The sequence below is a fragment of the Solanum dulcamara genome, chromosome 12, assembly GCF_947179165.1.
Source record: "Solanum dulcamara chromosome 12, daSolDulc1.2, whole genome shotgun sequence".
Lineage (NCBI taxonomy): Eukaryota > Viridiplantae > Streptophyta > Magnoliopsida > Solanales > Solanaceae > Solanum > Solanum dulcamara.
Window position 1 is genome coordinate 65,705,734 of NC_077248.1, and position 16,988 is coordinate 65,722,721.

The 16,988-nt window shown below is 34.6% G+C and overlaps 3 protein-coding genes across 4 annotated transcripts; 1 reads left to right on the forward strand and 2 right to left on the reverse strand.

Annotated features, from left to right (window-relative positions):
* The first annotated feature begins 1,832 nt into the window (after positions 1 to 1,832).
* LOC129876248 (trifunctional UDP-glucose 4,6-dehydratase/UDP-4-keto-6-deoxy-D-glucose 3,5-epimerase/UDP-4-keto-L-rhamnose-reductase RHM1-like) lies at positions 1,833 to 5,491 on the forward strand. Of its 2 annotated transcripts, none has more exons than XM_055951623.1 (3): positions 1,833 to 2,015; positions 3,103 to 4,690; positions 4,779 to 5,491. In XM_055951623.1, the coding sequence occupies exons 2-3, from the start codon at positions 3,116 to 3,118 to the stop codon at positions 5,226 to 5,228; spliced, it is 2,025 nt and encodes a 674-aa protein (XP_055807598.1). In that variant the 5' UTR covers positions 1,833 to 2,015; positions 3,103 to 3,115; the 3' UTR covers positions 5,229 to 5,491. The 2 variants fall into 2 exon arrangements, with proteins under 2 accessions (XP_055807598.1, XP_055807599.1); XM_055951624.1 differs by having other exon boundaries at positions 3,106 to 4,690.
* A 1,493-nt stretch (positions 5,492 to 6,984) lies between these two features.
* On the reverse strand, positions 6,985 to 11,461 carry LOC129876489 (zinc finger BED domain-containing protein RICESLEEPER 1-like). The gene is made up of 4 exons (XM_055951939.1): positions 11,147 to 11,461; positions 7,597 to 9,628; positions 7,435 to 7,500; positions 6,985 to 7,343 (listed from the first exon to the last, which is right to left on the reverse strand). The coding sequence occupies exons 2-3, from the start codon at positions 9,569 to 9,571 to the stop codon at positions 7,445 to 7,447; spliced, it is 2,031 nt and encodes a 676-aa protein (XP_055807914.1). The 5' UTR covers positions 9,572 to 9,628; positions 11,147 to 11,461; the 3' UTR covers positions 6,985 to 7,343; positions 7,435 to 7,444.
* A 749-nt stretch (positions 11,462 to 12,210) lies between these two features.
* On the reverse strand, positions 12,211 to 16,153 carry LOC129876753 (protein trichome birefringence-like 42). The gene is made up of 5 exons (XM_055952251.1): positions 15,854 to 16,153; positions 14,781 to 14,952; positions 13,145 to 13,320; positions 12,897 to 13,055; positions 12,211 to 12,575 (listed from the first exon to the last, which is right to left on the reverse strand). Exons 1-5 carry the CDS (start codon positions 16,108 to 16,110, stop codon positions 12,281 to 12,283), a joined length of 1,059 nt encoding a protein of 352 aa, XP_055808226.1. The 5' UTR covers positions 16,111 to 16,153; the 3' UTR covers positions 12,211 to 12,280.
* Between the last annotated feature and the right edge of the window lie 835 nt (positions 16,154 to 16,988).

Below are 16,988 nucleotides of genomic sequence, written 5' to 3' on the forward strand. Positions count from 1 at the left end.
CTACAAAAGAAGTAGAGCTGATGAATCTGCTTGAACTAGGCTACACTATTAAAAAGATTAGTGTAATTATCTGTCAGGAGTTGCATGCAAGAATGCAATGCCACAGGCAACGAGACCTCAATACGAAATAATGCACTGAGTTTGAAAGGCAACAAAATAACTAAGCATATATCATAATATACCGAAAATAATCAAATAAAGACATCAAAGTCAAATAATTTGAGCGTACTAATTAACTTGCTCTTGAATCTATGTATACGAACAATAATCAAACAACAATCTATTAGATCCCTCAAAAATTCAATAGGTGCAAACAATAAATAATATAACCTACTCGAGCCTTCATAATATTGGCATGTGCAATTCAATCTATATATCCTTATTGGTAATATTCTAACCCCGTAGGTAATCATTATACCTCAGCAGACTCTCAGACATTCTGTCTATTATTTCGAAGACAATCATTATACCCCAATAACCTCTTAAGCATTTTGTATATATCTCATTAACCTCACAGTAGGGTGTACATGGACTGGGTTGGTTCAGATTTTTTACAAATCAAACCAAACTATTTGTATCGGGTTATTAAATCTATAAACCAAACCAAATCAAACCAATAAAAGTCGGGTTTTTTTATATCAATTTTTCTTGAGTTTTTCGAATTTTTTAGGGTTTCTCGGTTTTTTCGGGTTTCTCATAGTATCTAATAAAAAGCACAGAATATGCTTCTTAAAAAGAGTTCTAGTACAAAATATCAACATATAAGATGGAGGCAGAATACTGTTTGAAGTTTTAACTTTATAATATAACTTTATAAGATGAACTTTTTTTGTATATTATTTAGATGAGGTTCTCAAGTCCAAATCTAAACGTAAGAAAGAAAACAAAAATTATGAAAAAAATTTAAAAAATATTTATAAATTATATTTTAATAAATATTTTTATGTATAATATAATTTAAAAGTAGTATATCTATAATCGAGTCGGTTTGGGTTCGGTTTGATTTTTTTTAGTTAAAATCAAACCAATCCTATAATGGTCGGGTTTTTTTTTCCAAACACCAAACCAAGTCAAACCAAATCACTAGTCGGTTTTTTTTTCCGATTTAATTTAATTTATCGATTTAATGCGATTTATCAATTTGCCCTGTACAACCTTACCTCAGAGACAGTCTGTATGTAGCCCCAAAGGTAATCACTATCTTCCAATAGTCCCTTAGATATCAACCTAGCCCCGTAGTCATCAATATAGACTCATAGGAGATAGATACAATGCGTAGGCTTTGTACACGTATCTATAGCCTCTTAGGCACCTTGCACATAGCCCCGAATGCACAAATCACATATTTGCAGCAAACCATAATAGTTTCGAGGACAACAACAAATAATCAATATCTCCAAGCCAAGCAATGTGGTTATAAGCCCCTATACGAATATTTTAGACGTTTTGGAAGAATAATTTAAAGCTGTAGAAAATTAAATTTGTTTAGAATTTAAATATTTAATTTAATTTATGTCTAATTACGATTTTTAGTCTAAATACTTCCTTTGTATACTTTTAATTTTCCATTTTGAACTCTACATGCTCCTTAAAAAATAATAATTACTATGAATATTTTACCATAATATTCATATTAATCTTAAAAAATAATTTGAAAAATAAATAACTAATATTGAGGATAAAACATATTTTTTTCTTTATATGTTAAAAGTAAAAATATATTTTTGAAATACTAAACAAATAAAAATAAATAGAGGGAATAAAATAAAAGTGGATATTCTAATCCTTGTTAAATTAGATTTTGTACTAAATTATATATTTTGGAATTAAGAGATTTGCTTACCATTTCCTCATTTTATTGAAAAATTTCTTTGGTAAGTGAATCCATAAATAGAGAAAAACACGCTCCTTTGATCCTTCTTGTCTGAATCTCTCTTTGAAAAGCCGAAGCATTCGGTGTTTTTATTATTTTTTTTCCTCTCAGTTGGGGTGGATCCTGATCAGGATTTGAATCAGTAAGTTTCATCAATTTTTCTGAATTTATTGATTTATTTTTCATAATTTATTGCTATTATATTGATCTTGTGTGATTTGTTACAATTTGAATCGAAGAAAATGATCCAGTAATGATTTTCTGTTATAGCATTTGTATCTGGGTTAGATCTGTTTAATAATTTGATAGTTTTAATCCCTTTTTGTTTTTGTTTGGCATTGGTTAATTTATTCAGATCTGATAGAAATAAGCATTTGAATTGGTGATCATTGTTGGAGAAAATCGGATCTAATGATCTGGGGTTTATTTTTTGTTCATTGTCAACTTGGTTTTTTTGTTTGTAATGGAGAAATGAGGAATGAGATTTAGAGAACGTGATTTTCCCTGAAAAGAACAATGTTTTGGATTGAAATGAGCAGGAATGGAGTAGAATATGTAGAGGATTCATATTGTCAATCCCGACTAGTTGTTTTTTTTAAAAAAAAAGAAAAGAAAAGAAATTGGGTGCAGGTGAAGGAGAAGTGTGGGAGGGGGATTACAAGATGGGGGAATCGAAGTCTTACCGATAGGGTGAAAGTTTAGGTAGCCAACCATCTAAACTACTAAGATTCCCTTGAGGAGTAGTTAGGTTGATTGATTTATCAAGAAACGAGATATCTTTTGTTTTCCTATGCTGTTTTATAGTTTTCTTTTCATCCCATGCACACCTAAAAAGTACAGATAATGAAGGGTGGAATCTTTTTAATTACTTAGTGGAAGCAGGATAATTTTTTTTTCTGTTGATATTGATGATTTGTTGATGTCTACTACCCTCCCCATAGCACCCTTGCGGTCTTGCGGGATTACACTGGGTAAGTTGTTGCTGTAGTTGTTTAGGATTTGTTGATTGTTTAATGCTTTTGTTGGTTTATATAGTTGTTGACTCATACATTTTTGCATGCAATTTTGTGATGTTACCTACACAAATATTAACTTGAAGAATGGTTTTTATGCTTTTCTTTTTGAGTATATGCTGCTGGCTGTTCAATTTGATGAAATTAATCTTTTTACTTATGGATCTGAGGTTGCTATAAATTCTTAATATTGATTTGGAATTTTGCTTGTGTTAGAAGCTGCTTCAAGATGTCAACATACACCCCTAAGAACATACTCATTACTGGAGCTGCCGGATTTATTGCATGTCATGTAGCCAACAGGCTTGTCCGGAGCTACCCCGATTACAAGATTGTTGTCCTTGACAAACTTGATTATTGTTCAAATTTGAAGAACCTTATTCCTTCCCAATCTTCCCCTAACTTCAAGTTTGTTAAGGGAGACATTGCTAGTGCAGATCTTGTGAACTACCTTCTCATCACTGAGTCCATTGACACTATAATGCACTTTGCTGCTCAGACTCATGTTGATAACTCCTTTGGTAATAGCTTTGAGTTCACTAAGAACAACATCTATGGTACCCATGTACTATTAGAGGCCTGCAAAGTTACTGGTCAGATCAGAAGGTTTATCCATGTGAGTACGGATGAGGTTTACGGGGAGACTGATGAGGATGCTGTTGTAGGAAACCATGAAGCCTCACAACTCCTTCCTACTAACCCATATTCTGCCACAAAAGCTGGGGCTGAAATGCTTGTTATGGCTTATGGTAGATCATATGGGTTACCTGTTATAACCACTAGAGGGAACAATGTCTATGGTCCTAACCAATTTCCTGAGAAACTAATCCCAAAGTTTATACTTTTAGCCATGAGGGGAAAGCCTCTTCCTATTCATGGTGATGGTTGTAACGTTCGTAGTTATCTCTATTGTGAGGATGTTGCTGAGGCTTTTGAAGTCGTTCTACACAAGGGAGAGGTCGGTCATGTTTATAACATTGGAACTACAAAAGAGAGAAGAGTGATTGATGTTGCCCAAGATATATGCAAACTCTTTAACATAGATCAAGACAAAAACATTCAGTTTGTGGAGAACAGGCCGTTTAATGACCAAAGGTACTTTCTGGATGATCAGAAGTTGAAGAACTTGGGATGGTCAGAGACGACCATGTGGGAAGAGGGTCTGAAAAAGACTATTGATTGGTATAAGAATAACCCTGATTGGTGGGGGGATGTCTCGGGAGCATTGCTTCCCCATCCTAGAATGCTGATGATGCCTGGTGGGATAGAAAGAAATTTGGATGGAGCTGAGAAATATGATTCAGGATCTACCAAATTCTCAGGGAAGTCCAATGAAGCCCAAACAGTAGCTCCAGCTTCAAAGACCAGCAACATTCCTCAGAAATCCCCTTATAAGTTCTTGATCTATGGTAGGACTGGGTGGATTGGCGGTGTGCTAGGGAAATTGTGTGAGAAACAGGGAATTCCGTATGAGTATGGCAGGGGACGTTTGGAAGATCGCTCAAAGCTTTTGGCAGATATTAAAGCTGTCAAACCCACACATGTATTCAATGCTGCGGGCGTCACCGGTAGACCCAATGTTGATTGGTGTGAGAGTCATAAACCAGAAACAATTCGTACAAATGTTGCTGGTACTCTAAACTTGGCAGATGTTTGCAGAGAGCATGGCCTCCTGATGATGAACTTCGCGACTGGTTGCATATTTGAGTATGATGCTGCACATCCAGAAGGTTCCGGTATTGGGTTCAAAGAGGAAGACACACCCAATTTTGCTGGTTCTTTCTATTCAAAGACCAAGGCCATGGTAAGCACTCATTAATATTTTTTGATCCATAATCCAACATCATTCTCTGATTTAGGCATTAATATGTTTTCTTGTTTTCTTTAACTAGGTAGAAGATCTGTTGAAAAATTATGACAACGTTTGCACACTCAGAGTTCGCATGCCAATATCTTCAGATCTCAGCAACCCTCGCAATTTCATTACCAAGATTAGCCGCTACAATAAGGTGGTCAATATTCCTAACAGTATGACCATATTGGATGAGCTTCTTCCGATTTCAATTGAGATGGCGAAGCGTAACCTCAAGGGCATATGGAATTTCACAAACCCTGGCGTTGTGAGTCATAATGAGATCTTGGAAATGTACAAGAAATATATCGATCCAGCATTTACTTATGCCAACTTCACAGTGGAAGAGCAGGCCAAGGTAATCGTTGCAGCTCGTAGTAACAACGAGATGGATGCATCAAAGTTGAAGAAAGAGTTCCCTGAGTTGCTATCAATCAAAGAGTCACTGATCAAGTGTGTTTTTGAACCAAACAAGAAAACCTCTGCATAAAAAGGCTGTGTTCTCAAGAATTTTGTATGCTATTTTAGCTGTTATTCATTATTAGTTCCTCGAATTCTCTAAACTTTTTAGATTTATCATTAGTGATTAGACTGTTATTCCTTGTTATTTTTGTATGAATTCATAATATTTGTGCTTTCTTTGCGGAAATTTGGATAGGTTGTTCCCTGTATCGGTGGTTAAATGAGTATGCTAAACGTCAGGCGTAATGTGTTGAATCTGATATATGAAATTATAAACTTTTTCTTGCTCCATCTTTCTTTGTTTGAGATAATAGTCCAAACAGATCTGAAGTGTCACTTATTTGTGAATTTCATATCTGAACTATCTAGGTGTGTGCATTTCCTATCTGAACTAGTTATCAAAACACACTTCAAAGCTTGACGACTTAATTTGCCTATAAAATTTTGTACACATGGCAATTGACTCATTATTGTTAATGTGTGATTTGATAAATAGTTGGTGATAGTTTAAATAAAAAACGCAAACACCTTAAGTAGGAAACTCATAAAAAAATAATACTTCAGGTGTTTTTTTTTTGTACTTTCTAGTTACTTCCTTTAGTTATTTGCATGGAGAGAGATTTGGCACCATTTTTAAACCAAAAAAGAGAGTAGACCATCATCAGGTACTAGTCAAGTGTGTATTAATAAAAAATTAGTGCTAGTTTTGCAAAAAATAATGACACTTTAAATGTGTTTTGATCTCTCTCTCTCTTTTTCCCCCTATTTCAGTGAAAAGAGAGATTGATTGATTAACTACTTTGTACTCGTATTTTAGTGGCAAAAAAAGTAGTTGGCATTCGTTGTCACAAAATAGTATTGTGTTGGTACAATATAAGTCATTTTTAGAAAATATTTTTCATTATTTGATTGGTGAATGGGAAATAATTTTCAAAAAAAATAAATATACATTTAAAAGATTTAATAACAATACTAACAAATGAAATTTTCAAGTACAAAAGATAAGCATAATACATTTATATTCATTTCATATTTATGCCCTCCAATTTTGGATATACATAAGTAGACACTTAAACTTGTACAAAATTGAACAAGTAGACACATGTGTCCTATGTGACACAACACACATAGGATACCACGTAGGACACAAAATTGTCATGTAAGATGCCATGATGAATGTGTCTATTTGAATAGTTAAAGTGTCTACTTGTACACTAATAAAGTTAGAAGTCATAATTGTAAGCAAGTTAAGAATCATATTAATGTATCATGCCAAAGATTAATAATAACAATGTCTTTTTTGAGTGTTAATTAGAGCAACATGAAATTAAAAGTTTAGTTTGTCTGAGTTTTTAAGTCCCTTCGTATACCTTCACCAACACTAAACTTCTTACTTGCCTAAAAATCTAAAAATAATGACACACGTTCTTCTGGTGCATGCATCTAACTCACACATCGGGGGCTGGGATTCCAATTCTGCTATGCCTATATAGTGACGAATTTTGCAAATAAAAGTAATCCCTAAACAAGACGAATAACGGCCTCATAAGAGACAAAAGCACAAGATAAGTGACTGGATTGCATTACTTCAAATTCCCTTTTCAGTTTTTTGTTGGCAAATAAAAGTGACTCCTACTGCTCCCTTGCAACCCTCCACCCCTCCCTCAAAGGCCCAATACCAGAAGGTAGACATATAAAGAAATTTTTTCTTCATGTTAAGAGAGACTATCTGAAAAGAGGGAGGAAAAAGTAAGTCACTACACATAAAACTAATAGAAAGATACTTCTTTTTATAACACAATACTTCTTTTCATAACACAATATCTGAACACAACCTTTCCCTCTAACTCCTCCATAGGAGAACATGTGAAAATTCCAGTTCATGGGAAACAACAATCCCCCCCCCCCCACCAACCCCCACCTCACCCACATTCCCCGGGTGGAACATATCTCGACTGCAATCAACATTTACAATTTTAAAAAAGACGAGAAAATCACAAGAAATTCTTGATCCTAAAGCAATACTCATAATTAAGAATAAAATTAATCTACTCTCTTTGCACTAATTTGATACTTATTAAGTTCAAAGTTACTGAAAGAAATCAAACACTGGTGTCCTGATCGAACAATCCTCCAATCAAACCTTGCAAATGGACAAACAATTATTTAGAAGATGAACAACACACTAGAAAGGCTTGGAATAGGAAACAAGTAGCGAAGATAAGGAAACATACCAAGCATGCTCTACTTTGATTCCACCGAAAGTGGCACAGCAGTATAGATGTGAGGTGAGTTGGTTTCTGTAAGTGAAGTTCAAACATCAATAAGAAATTAATAAATCATTCTGTTAGCACCTAAAAGATTAGCAGAAGAAAATGTAAACCAGATGCAATTACCTTCAGATTCCATGCGCAACCAGTCTTGACCACATATCAGAGCTTCTCTAGCAACTGGATTCAGTGAACTACGATGATGATCAAGTACCCTGCCTCTGTTATTGAATGCCAACTCTGGTCCAAGAGTGGATGCAGGAACTCCTAAGATATCACGTGCCATCATTGATAATATAGGATACCTAGGTGTGTGAACTTTCCACCAATTCAATATGCTGAAATCATAATTGCGTGGAAAGACTGGCTCTTCCAAGTACTTGTCAAGATCTGACGTAATGTTGTGGTTTTGTGAAGTTTCATGGAGAAACTTGTCGAAACCCCTAAGTCTGTCCCTTGTACCAATAGTGGTACTGGCTAAGCTGCCAGAAGCACCAGCTGTGTCGGGATCAAGCGAAGATGAGCCCATAGCATACTCATTAGAAAGCTCCCTTATAGCATCAGATATTTCTTTGATCTGATTTGAGGCATCAGAACCATAAATTTGAGGATAGTAATACTCCACCAACTTCATCTTGAACCTGGGATCCAGTATTGCTGCTATTGCCAAAGTCAAACTGCACTTGCTCCAGTACTTGTCAAACTTTTCTTTCATCTTCAATGCTATATCGCTTAGAAAATTATCAGGACTCTTACACCATTCGATCAACTGGATGTGAATGTCACATATTTCTGGGAAATATATGTTGGCAGTTGAATATTTATTTGTCGTGAAAACATTAGTAACTTCAACAAAAAGTTTCACATAGCCAGCAATGGCACTAGTACGATCCCACTCCGTTTCAGACAAAGCGCTAGTGTAGGTAGGGTCATGCTCTTCTAGTAGACAGAAGGCTCCCCTATAATCTAAGGCAGCTTCAAGCATCAAGTATGTTGAACTCCACTGCTGCCCAAAGTCAAGAATCAAAGGTCTCTCACCACTAGTCATAGCTTGCTGAGCAATCTCATTGAATTTTCCTAGGGTTACTTGTGAACTCTTAACATGTTTTATGCTTTCTCGGACCTTGTGGGTCACATCTCGAATTGCTTCCATGACATCAGAAGCAATTGATTTCATCAACTGTACTGCACAGCGCACGTCAAACAATTCACCATTCTTTAATAGAGGCCTGTTTTGAGAAAGCCAGTCTTTGATCCTAAAAATCATCTCATCATAGCCCGTACAATGATCGAAAGTCATAGAAAACAACTTACGATCAATGGCCCAGTTTGTCAAACTTTTTATAACAACTTCTGAAAGTATGTCATCTGTGTGGGAAGGGTCCAGTGTGATGAAATTCAGCATTTTCTTCTGAAGCTTCCAGTCTTCATCAATGTAAAAAGCAGTCAAGCACATACATCGTGCATTTTCCGATGAATCCCAAACATCAGCAGAAAGACTAATTCTTCCATGCAAGTTATGGATCGCTTCGTACACCTTCTGTTTCTCTTTTGCATAAATTGTCATACAATCTAGTTCAACAGCACTATTTGTCAAAACCTCAAATTGTGGCTGTAAATTCTTGACAAATATTTTGAATCCAACATGGTCAACCATGGCTAAAGGATAACCATGCAACATAATCATACGGGCAAGATCCAGACGGCTCCGCTCTTGATCAAATCTAACACTGCCAAGGTTGATAGGCATGTTAACTTCCTCTTTCTTTACCTCTTGATCAAACTTAAAGGTTGTCACAGGGCTAATGGTTTCTTCTTTCCTTTGCCCTTCTTCATAGGTGACAACTGCAAGAGTAGTTTCTTTTTTCTTTCTCTTTGCCGCAAGTATTTGGGAAACATCATAGTTGGATCTTTTTAGACAACGCAGCAAATGATTCCTCAGATGAGTTGTTCCGCTGTTACTTGATCCACTAAGCTTCTTTTTGCAATGCACACAGACAGCATAACAGATATCTGCCTTTCGAACTCTTTCAAAATGGTTCCACACAACAGATGTCAACCTCTTTGGTTTCTTTATTGGGGTCTCGATTGGAATTTCCATGGCATGGATGAAGCCAAATTAACCAATCTGTTATCACGAAATGGTCTGGTCTAAACGCTGTTAAATGGCAAAACAACAGCAACCAAGTAAATGCAATGACAGATTTTAAGGAATTGAAAAAGGTTTGTACTTAAAAGTTATAACCAAATACAGTATCTGAAGAAAGGAAAAGAGAAGAAAACTAAACTGAGCCTCACGATATTATTCTGATGATTGTAGACATTGATGTAGATTCTGTTATTTAGAAACAAGCACATTGCTTTAGATTTTTATGCATTCAATCTTGAAAGGAACCAGCATATTACTCATCACAAATCTTTCACCTGGAGTCAGTTCGTCTATCCAATTTATGCTCAATGAGCTATATCAGTGTATGCATACCATTTTGCATATTTTCTAGAAGGAGGTTTGTAATAACATTTTTTTCTAACAACAACTAAGTCTCAGTACCAAACAAGCTAGGGTAAGTTATATGAATCCTCACTGACCATGTTACTCCATTTAATAAATCATAACCAACTTTTTTCATTATGAAACAAAAACAACAAATTGAGAGCAAAATAATGATGAGTAGCATATATGATCATCTGTTTACTCATTCTTTTTCTTTTTCTGAGGTTTGGGGTGACGGTGTCCAGAGAAATGAGGTGGTCATAAACTAGCCCCGAGACAAGAAATCAGCATTCTCCACACAACTTAAGCTCTACCGAATTACAAAAGAGGGCTATACATAATTTACGCAAACCACTGATTGTACCAGTCAACAATCCATAAACCATGGACAAACAACTCATTCATACGAAAGCACTAGAAATGCAAGTTCTTCTACATGGTAAACTCTACTAAAAAGATGTCAGAGACTAGCCACCCCAAAAGAAAAGAAAAACCAAAAACTGCTTTTAAACCAGCTTTTAAGCGAAACCAAACACCCTCAAATTCTCGTATTCAACAGACTGAAAACGGGTCTGATAGAAGTGGAATTTCCCTAAAGGACGTGTTCACAAAATTCACGACAACATTGATGATCCACGATACTCACCACAGCAGCCTACAACAACAACAACAACAACATACCCAATGTAAAGTGGGGTCTGGCGAGACTAGAGTATACGCATACCTTCCCCCTACCTTGGGAGGTAGAGAGGACTCGCCACAGTAGCTTGACACAAGAAAACTTATATGCATACACCCCCCAACTTAATCTCATTAACCAGCTCAACCAATCTCCAACACTTACCATCATTGTGTCTGTGGTGAATACAACACCTACATGATCCAAATCCCAAATCATAACAACAAAACTCGACATCCCCAGAATCACATAATCTAAAATCCACACAAGGAAAACATTAAAAAATCAATCTTTGCCTAAAAAATCAATCAATCATTCAACAACCCCTCAATTTCAAACTACTTGAGATCCATCATACAAAATCCTCCACATCCATTCACCTCTATTCAGCTCCAATATATTAAAAAATTCTAAAAAAAATCATCAAAATTGAGCTCAAATAGATGTACTTGACTAGGATTCGGGTTAAAATCCGGCTAATAATGAACAGAAAAAATGCGAACCTGGAAAAGTGAAGAACTTTTTGGTTGACGTTAGCTCCGGTAGATCCGATCGGAGGATCCGAAAGTGAATAGGGTTAGGGTTTTTGGATTATTAAACGGAGAAGAGAATATTGAACCGGAAACCGGGAAGATCCGGTAAGAATGCCCGATTGAGTGATCTGGAATTTGGGTGGTTCACACATTTGAAGGGTCCGTTTTTGATGATGTATCCTAATTCGGGTCGGGTTGGTTTAGGGTTAGGTAAAAATGGATCTTCTCTTTTTGTTATTATTATTTATTTGTTGAGATGTTTTTTCTTAAGCTTCTGGATTTTATTATTTCTGAAAGGAAAAGTAACATTTTTTGTCCTTGAGTTAGTGATAAGACCCTGATTTTGGTATTTATGATACATGACTTAAGATATTTAATATTCAATTAATTAAAATATTTATATCTGATCTCTTTACATAAGAAATATGTTGTTGTATTTGTATTGTTTTTAGAAATATATTATCCTTAAATACGTTATAGTAATACAAGTTTAATTTAATAAGTTATGTAATTTAATGGTGAAACACTTTAAAATTCTAAAAAATTGTGAATATTCACAAGCATGGGAATCAAACATGCAAATTTCAAGTAATTGAAAGTTAAACCTATGAAATTTATGAATATTCTTAGGTATCGTAACACTTATATTCTTGTTACGTTTGTCTCCGCCATCCGGACATTGATCACACGCCCACACCCATTATGCAACGCTAAAAAATGATAGGCTAAATACATAAGCGGGCCCCTTAAACTTGTGTCATTCTTTTACTTTAACGCCTTAATTTGGACTTGTTCATATTGAACACTTACACTACTCAAAAAGTATACTTGTTAGACACTTTTCTTATGTGGGGAAGCCACCTAGCCATCAAACAACAACGACAACATACCTAGTATAATTCCATAAATGGGGTCTGGAAAGGATAGAGCATAGACAAACCTTACCTCTACCTTGTGAGGTTAGGGAGGTTGTTTTCGATAGATCCTCGGTTTAAGAAGGGAAGAAAAAGCAGTAACAACAAGAAGATAAAAGCCATCTAGCCATCAACTTCCATTTTATTTATGAAAATTGAGATTCAAGATTCAATACACTAGCTTCAAAAATCATTTCTGGAGCAAGATTGTGTACAATAGTTCATTCCAAGCATCTGGAACACCAGCTACACACCAGTGGCTGCAGTCCAATGAAGCGCCACTGGCAATTCTCGAGGGGTGTCCGTCTTTTCGTAGTTGTGTAAGCAGTGTAATGTCAAGTAAATTGACAGGTTTTGTCATGTTACTTAGGACACTCTTCACCACTGCCTCTCCTGGATATCTTTCACCTGGATAAGTTGATCCCTCTATTGGCTTTGTTTGTTTACTGCAGTCCTTCACCTTTGGTTCATCCCAATCCTTGCCACTGAAAAGAGGAAACAGAACCAAGTTGAAGAAAAGACTTTAAGATCACTATTGTCTTTCAATAGTTTAATTCTCGTATTGCTAATACATGTACACTTATTTCACATTCTATCCGCAGAGAATAATACATCGTATAACTTATTGCAGATATCATTTCGTACTGCCAACCAACCGCTGCATTAGTCATGCACGTGGAGGTTATTCTTTTCGTATACAACCAACTAAACGGTGCATTAGTTATGTGGATTAATTAACTTAATACAATCAACCAAACGACCCCTAAATGTTTCCGAGAGAAATGAGAAGCTGTCTTAGAACTTACCGATAATGAACAGCAGAAATTCCTTGGAAGAACACTTTAGTCTCAGCAGGATAAATGTTGGAATCAACCCAATTAGCCCAAGTAGTTAAAGCAATCTTATATGCTTCCATATGGTCCATCTCCTTGTAGAGTTTGTCACCAACTTGGAAATAATCCCACCTGTGAAAATAATGAGGACAATTTGATTTTTCTTGTAATTCGAAATAACGAAGCTTTGTTTCTAGTAAGTTAGTGAAGAAGAAGTGTACGTTTGTTGACGTCCAGTATGTATCCACCAATGGTAGCTGTTGAAGATTAAGAAATCAACTCCTTTCCACTGTTCACTCCTGCTGAGAGAGTCAAGCTTGAGAACTCGTCCTGCTTCCTCGACCACTAGGTCAACGAGAAATCCATCTTTCAAGAATGTGACTGTGAACTCAAACTCCTTCAGAAGCAAAAAAATGAGCATGAGAAAGAAGGGCAGAATACATATCAGAAGTTTCGGAACAAGAAGACTCTATAGGCATGGATATTAGTGTTTATCAAATCCCACAACAATCTATGTTGCTCGAATCTTCCAAAATAATATTGGTGTGCTCATGTCTGGTCCTCCAAAAATGCAATACTTTTGGAGGATCCGAGCAACATAAACAATAATAGGATGTCATGCTAAGGGGGCAATTACTGAATCTTCTTCAACGGAATCATAGTCTATGTAATTAGAATTAAGATTTCACCTAGAAATATATACATGCCCAGTTGAGTTTTAGATACGATTGCATCACGATGCCTCAAATTTAAACAAATGGAATTCATATGAAAAAGACCAATTAATTCATTACAAAAAAAGAAAATGATTCTGAACTCTTCATTTCTTTTTTAAAATTAAGATTAAGACAAAAGTGATCAGGCGGATTCCTCCTTTTGCTCCTCAGCCTACGAGGTATTAGTAGCCATTTACAGCTATTTTTCCCCTCCCAAGGGCAGGTTCTTAGGCGTTATGCTTCTTTGTGTCAAACAGAAAATTCAGTGTTGGCTAAATATTCGAACAACGATTGCAGTTTAACCTCTTGGAACTAACCACAACAATTATATATGAAAATTATCGAAGAATCTATCACATATATGAAATAACTTGAAGTTAAATTTTTTCACTTACATCAAGGAGTAAGAGCTCTTGTTATACATTCATAATACACACAGGTTCGCGCGGTTATACTGAGTTGTAGATGAATGACAATGTTTGAACACAGCAAGTATTACTCGGTCTAAAGCTTGGAAGAATTCCAGCAATTAGCCTCTCTGCAGGATCTAAGATCATTTACTAATATGTTATCGATCTGTAAACATACTAGCATTGTTGAAATCAAGGTCGGATCATATCCAATCATACCAATCTAGTAAATTAGTACTACTTGTTTCAACCTGTCAAAATCACGACTTCTTACTCTAATCAAAAGACTTAAGGGCCCCTATTGAACCTAGGTCGCCAAACTACGACCGAGAGTTTCGCCTTTAGAAGTGTCAGTCACTGCCTTTTGAAGCGCTAATCACTTAAGCGCGCTAGGCTCAATCAAGTCAAGAAGGCTTTGATGACTCAAAGTTTGTATAAAAGAAAGGAGAGTTTTGGGAAGAGGGGCAGCCATTGATTGGCCCAAACGTCGGAGCATTTTTACCAACAACAACAACATACCCAGTGTAATCCCACTAGGTGGGGACTTCTATCTCGTGAAGATAAAGAAGTTGTTTCAGAAAAACCCTCGGCTCAAGTAACTCATAACAAAGCAATGATAAAAATAACATACAGATGCAAAGCATACATAACAAATAATAACGAATCAGTAAATATCATTCAAGTCTACCAAATAGAAGATGGATAGACAGGAAACGATTAAGTGGACCTACCGGGAACGAGAGAACGGAACGGTTCTCTGTTATGTCCAATGTGTAGTTAGAATTTGGAACTGCAGCATGAAGCATGCATGCTAGTGATTGCCACTGGTTATTGCTCAAGGAATCCCCCACAAACATGAACTTTTTCCCTCTCAAGTTTTTCAAGAAAACCTCACCATTGAACCTATGTATGCCATAATCCAAAAAAAGTCATTTTAACAGCATTAGTTAGGATTTTCACTAAGGGATTCAATATATGAAAAAGTAAACACACGAAAAAAGTAGGTTCAACATCTAATATATATATATATATATATAGACAATGCAAAGAATACCTTTGTCTCATTTCATGTGACATCCTTTTCTTTTTAATGTCACTTTACTATAAGTAGAAACAATTTGACTTTAAAATTTCTCTTTTACCCTTAATGAAATGATTCTCAACGAAACAAATATCTAAAGATTGTTTTACACCATAAATTTCTTTCTTAAACGTAACCCCATGCCACATAAAATGGGACGTATAGAGTAATAAAATAGAAATCACAATAGATAATTTAAGACGGAGGGAGTAAATTGGAATAGGAAAAGAGGAGTTGACTCAATTTTTTTTTATTTTATATATATATATATATATATATATATATATATATATATATATATATATTCTTAATCCCAATTTTTAAGGGGTTGTTTGGCACACAATCTAAATTATCCTAGGATTATATTCTGGGGTTATAATCCTAGACTAATTTATCCACTCGAGAGAAGAGATAAAATAATTTCAAGTTGAATGTGTGAATTAATATTTTTACTACCTTTTAGTTGATGGTGGTATAAATTTATTTCACCTATACCATCAACCAAATGCAGTGTAAATTCCATTCCCGATTTAATTTTGGAATATCCCACCTTATCCCACGTACCAAACGATCACTTAAATTGGAACAAATATAATTTATCAAGAATCCAATCACCAATGAGCTACCTTTCCTATAAAAAAATCAGAATCCGTAAACTCAAAATTCTAGCTCCGACTCTACAAGCACAGAATTTGATAGAAAAAAAAAACTAATTAATGTTACCTGGGGAGGTCACAATCAGTAGGCTGCCATCTATATTTGAGATAAAAATTATCTTTTCTTCCATTTTTGATGCAATTAAGACCTTGGGCTATAAATGGACACTTTAAAGAATCATAAATTGGATAAGATTCATCAAAAATCCAACTTCCTTCAAAAAAATTACATCCCCCCAATTGTTGTTCTTCATAAGATAGTACTATTAATAGATGCAGAAAAACAAGAAAAAGGTAAATTTTGCTGCTTGTTTTAATAGACATGATGAAAATTGAGAGCTCTAAATTTTGTTAAATTTTTTTTGTTGGTTGGCGGGGGGGTGTTATATAGTGTGAATTATCACTTTGTTAGTGCTACAATTAATTTAATGGATTTTTGGATTATAGTGTAAAGTGCACTAATAATTAGTAAAGTGAATAAATGTGTCAAAGGATGTCTTCAACATTCTTTGTGTGAATTATGTTTCTTTCCTTATTTAATACCTCAAATTTTATATTATTAAAGAATCATTTCTTTTTTAAGAAATTTAATTAAGAATAAAAAGCTTAAAGTTTTCATATTTTTTAGGAGTGAATAATTTTTTTAAGGAATGTGTTCAAGCTAAACACACTACTTGTTTTAAAATGGAAGACAAACAAATCGTTGCATAATATATTGTATAGTATGGTCAAAATTCCAAAATCTATGGTCAAAAAGATATTGAAGACAAATTTTTAAAATCTGATTCAAAATATATGGTCAAACGCTATTATATTTATTCATTGAATATTTACTCTACTTATGTGTCATCTCTCCATAATTGTGATGTTCGTAGTGTTGAAAAATAATTACTAATAAGGCATAATGAAAAAAATAGTTTTGTCTTGAACTTCTAAAATGACAAATAATTTGAGATAATTTTTTTTATTAATCATGATAGATAATTTCAAATGAGATTATTTATTTGTCTTTCTTTTCTTTTCAATTTTTTTTTCAAAAAATAATATATATTTTCCTAATTTGATAATAATTTTTAATTTTTGATATTTCACGTGATATATTTAAAATTATAATATTATAAAATATTATGATACGATATAAATAACATTAATTTAAAATCATAAAATTTAAATAAATATATTTAAAAATTCATGTTCACTTA

Coding starts and splice junctions, on each gene's coding strand:
- LOC129876248 (XM_055951623.1), top strand. CDS start 3,116: ATGTCAACATACACCCCTAAGAACATACTCATTACTGGAGCTGCCGGA. Junction 4,691..4,778: donor ATTCAAAGACCAAGGCCATG/GTAAGCACTCAT, acceptor TTCTTTAACTAG/GTAGAAGATCTGTTGAAAAA.
- LOC129876489 (XM_055951939.1), bottom strand. CDS start 9,571: ATGGAAATTCCAATCGAGACCCCAATAAAGAAACCAAAGAGGTTGACA. Junction 7,501..7,596: donor GTTGCGCATGGAATCTGAAG/GTAATTGCATCT, acceptor CTTCACTTACAG/AAACCAACTCACCTCACATC.
- LOC129876753 (XM_055952251.1), bottom strand. CDS start 16,110: ATGTCTATTAAAACAAGCAGCAAAATTTACCTTTTTCTTGTTTTTCTG. Junction 13,321..14,780: donor GTTCCGTTCTCTCGTTCCCG/GTAGGTCCACTT, acceptor TTGCTTCTGAAG/GAGTTTGAGTTCACAGTCAC. Junction 13,056..13,144: donor CATACTGGACGTCAACAAAC/GTACACTTCTTC, acceptor TTATTTTCACAG/GTGGGATTATTTCCAAGTTG.